The sequence below is a fragment of the Ascaphus truei genome, chromosome 3 (genome assembly GCF_040206685.1).
Source record: "Ascaphus truei isolate aAscTru1 chromosome 3, aAscTru1.hap1, whole genome shotgun sequence".
In the NCBI taxonomy this organism is placed as follows: Eukaryota; Metazoa; Chordata; class Amphibia; order Anura; family Ascaphidae; genus Ascaphus; species Ascaphus truei.
In genome coordinates, this window is record NC_134485.1 from 420,008,876 (window position 1) to 420,018,527 (window position 9,652).

At 43.6% G+C, this 9,652-nt stretch overlaps 1 protein-coding gene across 1 annotated transcript; it reads right to left on the minus strand.

The window, feature by feature from the left end:
• Nucleotides 1-2,789: 2,789 nt before the first annotated feature.
• LOC142490810 (odorant receptor 131-2-like) lies at nucleotides 2,790-4,027 on the minus strand. The gene has a single exon (XM_075593234.1). It carries the CDS (start codon nucleotides 4,025-4,027, stop codon nucleotides 3,098-3,100), a length of 930 nt encoding a protein of 309 aa, XP_075449349.1. The 3' UTR covers nucleotides 2,790-3,097.
• Between the last annotated feature and the right edge of the window lie 5,625 nt (nucleotides 4,028-9,652).

Consider the following 9,652-nt stretch of genomic DNA (forward strand, 5'->3'; position numbering starts at 1 on the left):
ATCTGAGATCTGACTCCAAAAGACTGTTCATGGTCCCAAGGCTCAACAAAGTATCTATCCGCTCCTCCTTCTCTTACCAGGCACCCCAAAACTGGAACAACCTACCGGAGACTCTCACATCAACCACCAGTTTAAGTTCTTTCAAAACTAAGGATGTCTCACATTTTAATCTGGTCTGTAACTGTTACATAAGCTTATAATATACATCTTCTCTAACTGTGCATGCAATGTATTGTATATAATGTATACCCTGTTCATTTATGCAACTGTATTTGTAACCATGTATTATTTGTCATATTAACTATGTCCAGGACATACTTTAAAACGAGAGGTAACTCTCAATGTATTACTTCCTGGTAGAACATTTTATAAATAAATAAATAAATGTACCTCAGATCTTGGTGTCACAAAAATGCTGAGTACACAAATCCTTAATTTAACCCTTTGAGTCCCCAAGGTGTAAATCCATTTTGCCTCTTTCTTTAACGGTGCCACATCAATGTCACCTCTGCGTATACCCAGAGTAACCAGATCTATACCTTGAAAAGATAGGCATGTAACATCCCCCCTATGAGATTGATTAATATGCCTGGCAACTGTGGTGTCTTTTGGGGTTTTAATCGTACTAATATGTTCTGTGATGCGTGTCACGGTAACTTATGACAAGATATAATATACACCAAATAACTGGGTTGAACTGAACGAGGCTTAGATATAATAAAGTATATTTATTCCTTAGGTGAACACAACAAAATGCACAATTACAATTAACAGACAAGAAGGTAACACTTACTTAGGGGTTGGAATGAAGAAGTAGTCAAATAGCAATTCTCCAGCAATCAGGTATCAATCAATATGTGACAAGAAGACAAAGACTGTAGGGTTGACATAAGTTTATATATCTTTTCAACCCTATTCTTACTATTGAGTGCAGGCTATTGGAGAAAAATTACTTGCACCCAATCTCTAACGTGGGAACAGTGTTAAACAAGCTAGATGGCACATGCATACTGGGACCCTGGGGTTCTCATTTCTGTAGCGCCACACCCAAGTCAGGGGCGCCAGGCAGTTTACCAGATGGGGTATCTGGGCAGGATATTCTTTGTTTGTAGGTGTGAGTTATAACACCTACAACCACTCAAGCCCTGCACTTCTCCGCCCTCATGTAAACAGTTAGATAGGCTGAACCTTTGATTAGGGGTCTGTTTCTTAGACATTAGGTCGCCCCCCTGACCATTTGCATTCCTCAGTGTGCAGGAATCTTCACGGGCTTTTGTCCCTGCTTTGAAACACAATATAGTTTTTAAAATACAGACATATCAAAATAACCGGTTCTGTTGGGCCCAGCGGGTCCAAACGACCCAGTTCTTCATGCCGGAAGTGACTCACCCTAGTAGCCAAGTTTCAGCCCGCTGCAACCCACAGAACCGGAGATATGCAAATACAAGTTAAACCGTTTATCTCTTTATAACAAATTTCTCCGCTGTAAAATAAATCTCAGTTTTTCACTTCTTTCCCATTGAACTCAACGGGCTCCACCGCCATAGACTTTCAATGGGGAATCTCCGCCATTGGCGCCTATGGGTATCGCCATAGACTTACATTGGAGCATCACCGCCATTGAAGTCTATGGGACGTCTCCGCCATAGCCGGTCAATGGGGAACTGCCGCCTTTGATGTCTATGGGAAAAATTCACGGACCTTTATGGTGGTCCATACTCTGTCGGGTCGGACGGAGAGGGTTGGGAATGGACCTGCAGTCATGCCTGAACAGTGACAGCAGGCACCCCAAACCCCGGCCCTCTGGTCCCTCCAGAACCGGAGATATGGGCTTATACTTTTCAGGGTTTTGGACTTAGCCGTTTTTTCGCGCTGCTCCTCTCGCCGCCATTGAAGCCTATGGCGTGACCCACTTGGCCAGCACGACCCTTTCTGGGGGCCCTGGATTCTTGGACCCGGTGGTGGTCAAGTGTAGGGAGGCCTAGGGGCTAGGGGCAAAAATAATTTTATTCCTGGGTGCCCTAGAACCCAAGATTCCCACGCCACTTGTCGTTGACCTTGAACTAATCGTGATGAAAGCTCTTTTTTAGACAATGTTTCCGCTTTGCGGTTTTGCGGTTTGGACGGCTGCCAACCTATTCCTGGAGTCGCCGTCGAGGAATCTCCATTGAAGTCAATGGGCCCATTGACTTACAATGGGAAACCGCCGCTCCTCCTCTCGGACGCCACCTGCTGGTCTTCGAGGGAAACAGTTCCAAAACCGCTAGATCCACCATTGAAAGGAATGGAGCTCCAATGGCGACCTATGGGACTCTGCAAAATGGTGCCTGAAAAGACGGGAAAATTAAACAAAGGGCTATAATTACTTCCTAACTATTAACCCTTGTCCTCCCAGATGGATCCCAGTGTGTGTGTGGTGCAGACACTTACATGGTGATAATACACTAGAACAGGGGAACACACATTTTCATGTTGCAGCAAGGTAACAACCACATTCCTGGACCTCAGTCCAGTTAACCCCTTGCCTCCCTGGTGAGGTCAGGGGGTGGCCATATGGGGTGCAACCCCTTTAATACCGGGCCAATCCCCCTCTCCCTCTACAATGCATCTCCGTAATTCTCTCGACGTCTTACCCACATATTTTAAACCACAGGGACATGTCGTCAGGTAGATTACTCCTTCTGATTTGCAATTAATAAAATTTTTCATCATATAGTGTTTTGTATTGTAAGATTTGGTAAACTTTTTAGAGGCGTAAATGAATTTACAAAATTTACATGTACCACATCTATAGGTCACATAGGTTTTTTGGTTTTTCAGCCAAGTTGTAGATTGGAAAACAGTCACTACCAGTGTCGCCAAACAGTCAGCTAAATTCCTGGGGCGTCATTAGTGAAAGCGCAAGTACTTTACAATCTGCAAGAGATTTTTTTTATAGATGTACAGTATTCTATGCAGGGCTTTCAAAATCTCACAAGTCTCTTCATGTGTATTGAAGCATGTGTACTAAAAGTCAAGCATGTCACATACTCAGAACACGAAATCTATTCCAAAACCGTTTTGAAACATCTTAACATCTGTAAGGTCGCTGGTGGGTCTATTCTAAAGTGATTGCAGAAGAGTGCCACTTTATTATATATTTGCGAAACACTTCGTCCCTAATCCCATAAATGAAAGGACTGAGAAACCGAGGCAGACACGTGAATAGGAGGAAGTTAGTTATTTGCAAGAAAGCAAAATAATCTTTGAGGTATGTCTCCGTAAAATGAGAGGTGAAAGCGGTCATGCATAACAGAAGCTGGAAAGCGTGGAACATGACTGTTTTCCCAGCCTTGGAGGCAGAAGACTTGTTTGAGCCAAGCTTCCGTGCAATCAGCATGATCCTGATGTAAGTGTATACGATTATCAGTCCCACCATGGTAAAGCTGAGGATGAGGGTCATGGATCTCATGGTGTTTTGCACTGGGGTCTTTATAAACATTGCCCGGCCACAAACCGCATTGAGAGAGAAATACTTTGTCTCAACTGTGACGCTCAAGGCAATGAAATCAGCAACACAAGACATGAATCCCACGGTCCATATGATAGCAATGGCAGCATGAGATCTCTGTGTGGTGCAAAGCTCTGCATGTCTTAGTGGGTAGCAAATGGCTACATAGCGTTCAAGAGCCATGACTGCCAGGTTATAGGGGGTGACCAAAAAGGAAGTTAAGGATAGAGTCAATAAGACTATGCATAATGGCACAGGGAGGTTTATCAAGTATACGTTAAGCACCACCAGAGAAGATCCCAGGAAGAGATACAGTGTGTCATTAATGAGCAAATGGACAAAAAGGACATAGCGAGTGTTCTCTCGAATATGAGCTGTGGTAAAGTAGACACAGAGTATAATTGTAAGGAAGTACAAGAAGAAGCAGATGCAGATGACCAACACGATTATAAGCGCCGTCTTCACAGTCTCAGCGTTCTTGTTGCTATCGACGGACACTTGGGTGATATTGCTGTTCAGAGCCGTAGAGTTCGCCATTTGCTGAATGACCGCGGTTGGGTTTTCTTGAGGTTTTCAAACTTGTAACAAAACAAAAAAAAAGATTATGATCAGCACAGAACACGAAATCTATTCCAAAAGCATGACCGTTTTGAAACATCTTATTTTTTTTATTGCTTGGTCTTTCATTTTAAAAACAAAATCCATACTTGCCATACATAATTAAAACGCAAAGGCAGCGGAAAATAGTCCTCAATGTAAAAAGCACTAATCTGATTTGTACAGACAGTCACATTATAAAGGGCAATAAAATGTCCTTTTCTTGGATAATGAGAAGAGCTGGACAGGAGTTGTATACCCCATATTCAATATGGTAAGAAGCTAACAACATGAATGGTGCATCAACTTGTATTCCCCTGACTGGAGGTTGATGCATCCTTAACTTTGCACCAACAATACCTCTCAGTAGCCCAGATACATGCACCTCTATTAAAACTGATTTGATGTCGCACCCGATAACATTTTATGATGGAATCAATCAAGATTGCAGTAATAATATACCAAGTGCAATATTTGACACAATGTCGCGATTTGGGAATTAACGTGACTATTAATAATGTGTTAATCACCACATCTTGATCACTTTAATAATATTTCTATCATAGCTTTCTGTAATATATATAATTACAGAACCCTATGGTAGAAATAACATGAACCCATTTGGTTACCAAGGTTACCAAGGTTAACCCCTACCGCATCCCCCAGAATGCCTAACCACCCACCCAGGGGCAACTACCCCTATCATTGATCCCCCTACTTCCCCTCAAACAAACCTACTGCCCCCCTATAGACTAATTTCCAATAACTCTATTAGCCAAATGTGGTAATAGTGCTCTTGGCCACTAACTCCCCTAAACCCCCCATAAAACACATTTAAAAATAAAAGCCATTATTTGTCACTGTGGCTACCTAGGCCATCTCAATGTGGATCTAGATAGCTACATTGGTAAGAAATGGTAATCTGTAATTAAAAAAAGGATACATTATCAATATTAAAATACACTATCTACCCCCCTTCCAACTATTCTTGCAATCACCGAAACCTGATTAAATGACATTAACAACGCCCTGCATGAACTCATCCCCCAAGAACATAAAACCTATGCCAACAACAAACCATCAGGAAACATAGCTTGGGTTTATAAAGATAAGATTAAATGTACCCCTTTCCCTATACCTGAGGGAACTACGCAGGCAACTTTGCTCATCGGATGCCTAAGCCTCCGCCTTTGGGAGCCTGGGCTGAGCTCTTTCTCCTGGCAGTGCAGTGCCTCAACCCATGAGGGATCCCACCATTGGCGGGATAACCCCTCACAGGAACCACCACACAGTAATAGTAATACACCACACAATGTATATAACTAAGCTTTATTGTACACACACAAACTAACATACATAAAATGTAACAGCTGTATCCACACTATAACTCCAGTGACCCAACACTTGGTGGTTCCCCCAAAGTACTGAGGGTGCTGTGGCACCAATACTTTTGGTGTCCTGTCCCAGCAAGTCCCACCTAAATGTGAGGTAGCACTACCCCCATGTGGAGGTAGGTGTCCCACATAGCGGGGCCTCCAACGGGTCCCACGTAGCGGGGCCTCCAACACAAATCCCCTCTCTCCTAAGGGGTCCAGATCTTCCCTGCCATGTGAGCTCCAGCCAGAGGGTCCCAGGCCTCAGAGTGCCACGTGGCCGTCCGGTCACCAGTGCAGTAGTACAGTTCTAGAATGAAGGGGAGCATACCTATCTGGGGCCTTCCCTACAACACTGACTCTCATATGGCTCAGGACCTTACTGGGGCCAAGAGGGCAAAGTCTAGGCCTAGCCAAGGAAACTCCCTGGACACTACCTGTCTCCTCAGTGCCTCTGTCCAGACTGATTCGCGGGCTCTCCAATCGTGGAGGATATCCTGTCCCTCCTGCTGCCAGAGCCCTATTGGCTGGGACAGCTCCATGTGGTTTTTCCCTACCCCGAGAGGATTCTGGGAAATGTAGTCCTGCGGCTGCATATGTGGAGCCACTCCAAGATGGCCACCACACTCCTGATAATGCGCATGCGAACCTCGCACCTGACAACATTGCTGCCCCCACACTCCCGATCACCCGGACCCCGGCCAGACAGTGGAGCAGGCTCGGCTAAATCCTCCCCCTAGTGGAGAATCCAACATCACAGCTTGGGGACAACATATGTACAGATACTGTACTTTATATAATGTTAAATGCATATGATCATACAACTTAACTTGTACAATGCATCTAAACCAAATGAAACAGCTCGGTGAGCATGGTCATTACAGAGGCAAATCTGCTCCGAGACAACTGCTGAGACTCATAGTGAGGGGCCCCTAACGAATCATACGCTGTTCTCCTTGGAGAGCATCTCACTCTTTGACTCCATCGAGTGTCTTCTCCGACGTCTTCTTGGGTGGAGAGGCTACCATCGGCTTGAGGCCCTGGCCCTCTCATCAAGTTTGAATCTTGAGTTACATAGGGGCCTATGCACTAAGCTCCGTGATTATCCGTCAGGCTGAAAAAAAATAACCCGCCTGATAAAAAGTGAAGCCGGAGGCGCGATTCACTAAACCCTTCAGCCCATTTTCTATCGGATGGGCTCAAAACAGCCATACAGAGGCGGCACACTTTATCCTCACTCGGCTAGTGCCGCAAGCCAGGAGGTTTCCCGGCTTACTCGTTTTTTTCCCTCGGCGTGCCGCGCGTCATCGATGCGCGGTCACGCTTCATCAGGAGCGTGCGCGCATGGTTACTCTAATGTGGGGGATGGCGGTGGGGTTCTCCGGTGGACCCGGAGAGCAGAGGGGGGTGCCTCGATCGGAGGACCAATCCTCTGAGGCTCTGGCGCGCGCACGGGACACCTCGGCGCGGGCCCTGAATCTGTCGCGGCCGAGACCGGGTAAATGTTAGAAGAAACTCGGCCGCGACAGTACCGTGCGTGTTGTTTTTTTCCCTCTGCTAGCGCACTGAAACTTCACGTACGATAGCTGATAGAAAAAATAAGCCGTCTGTAACATTTGCATGGAGATTCTGCATCTCCATGCAAGGCTGTTACAGGCGATCGTACACAAAATAAATAGATTTTAATAATAGTGTACATGAGCAGGGGTCTCCGGAGCTGAACGGCATTGGTTTCAGGTCCGGGGACCCCCTACATCAGGAGATACAGGCCCCCGTGGATGGCATTGGTGGTTAGGGGACATAGTTCATAGTGTATTTTATTTTTAAATTGATTTTGCTATAGTGTTACATGATGCACAGATTAATTGCATTATGTACACACTCAAATGCAATTGTTTGAGATTTTATATATATTTGTCTAGGTGCTGGTGTGTAGGGAGAGGAGCTATAATTTATTTTTAAAAGTGCTAGTGATGAAATGTGCAGCTGGTTTAATTTAATTGCAATGTGCTGATGTTGAGATTCTGATTTCATGTTTTTATTTATACTCTGTTTATGTAATCCTTAACCATTTATTTGTATATTGGTGTTATGTATATATATATATATATATATATATATATATATATATATATATATATATATATATATATATATGTATATATGTATGCAGAGGTATCAGTACCGTGTTAGCCGAACTTCAATATATCAATAAAGAATAGACGATACCGTTCTGTGGCTAACTAAATGCTTAAATGCTTTTATTCTTGCGAGCTTTCGAGATACACTGATCTCTTCTTCCGGCGATGTTACAATGAATGAAGCTAAAAAATAAGGGGGTTTTAACTTAAGAACAGTGCATCCTGAAATGTGATCTGTGATGGAAGACAATCCCTCCCCGTGCAGTTTTATGGCTAGAGGTGATAAAATGTCTCTGAATGTCAGTGATGTGAGTGTGTGTATGTGAATATAAATAGGTAAAGAGCCCACAGTATACACAGCGCTTTACAAAATGTGTGTGTGGAAAGGGGGTGTATATCAATGTTGTGGGTAGGTGTGGAAGTGTAAGAGGCTGTGGCATAACTACAATAGTGGGTGGAGTATATGTGGTCCCTATTGATATATAGGGATGGAATTACATGGAATGTATGTGTAAGAGACAGCTGTGTGTGCATATATATATATATATATATATAGGTCACATATAACCCACACCTAGGAGCCCTACGCAAGATCGCCAGGAAACTACAACCCATCCTCCAGGAAGATACAAGACTGCAACAGGTCTTCCCTGAAGCACCCTTATTATCATACAGACAACCCCATAATCTCAAGAATATTATGGTGAGGAGTAAAGTATTCAGCAGTACAACTGAATGCGGGACAAAACCATGCCAGGACCCAAGATGCAAAACCTGCGCAATGCTCTACACAGCGGACACAATACAAATACCACACAAGAATCGGGAATACAAAATCAGAGGAGGGTTCACCTGTTCCTCCAGCAATGTCGTGTACCTCATCATGTGCATGAAATGCCCAGGGGGCTGCTACTACATAGGTGAGACAGGACAAGGGCTAAACAAGAGAATGAACCTGCATCACCACAGCATCACACACGGAACAAGAGACAATCCTGTTGGCGAACATTTCTCTGACTCTGGCCATAAGATGAACGATCTGAGGGTTGCCATACTCAAAGGTAATCTTAAAACCCCGAAAGAGAGACGGTTGCATGAATACAAATTTATGCAACTGTTCGGGACACTTAGCAGTGGCCTAAACAGAGATCGAAATTTTATGAGTCATTACTGACACTAGCGAACTCTCTTCCCATGAGTGCTAAAGGCCATGTCTGTACATACTGTGCTATATGTATGCACACACAGCTGTCTCTCACACATACCAATACTCCTTATTTTTCCATCCCTATACACCAATAGGGACCACATAGTATCCACATACACTTTTAGTTGTGCTACAAACTCTCACATTTCCACACCCACCCACACCATTTATATCCCCTCTCACTCCAAACACACCTTGTGTAGAGCACTGTTTATACTGTGGGCTCTCCATTCATTCTTATTCACACTGATACACATACACACTCTTTCTTCACTTGCTTTCAGTTACCCTTTGTCACCTCTAGCCATAAAACACATCCACATCGGGGGAAGGACCAGCACAGATAACATTCCAAGAGACACTGCTTTTAAGTAATCCTTGCTTCATTCATTGTAACATCGCCGGAAGAAGAGATCAGTGTATCTCGAAAGCTCGCACAAATAAAAGCATTTCGTTAGCCACAGAACGGTATCATCTATTTATTTTTTGATTATTGAAGCTCGGCTAACACGGTACTGATACCTCTATATATATATATATATATATATATATATATATATATATATATATATATATATATAAACAGTGATCAACAAATCACCCAAAAATCTACTCGTCGAACAAAAAAATCTACTCGCCAACTAGCCCCGCCCCTAGCCCCGCCCCCAGGCCAGCTTTTTTAACAAAAAAATGTATAAATTCCTAGTAAGAAAAACATTAGTTTTTGACATAAGTTTATTTATTGTAGTACATTATACTACAATTAGTCCTTGTTACGTGTGTGTGTGTGTGTGTGTGTGTGTGTGTGTGTGTGTGTGTGTCGGATTTAGAAAAAAAAGCCAGA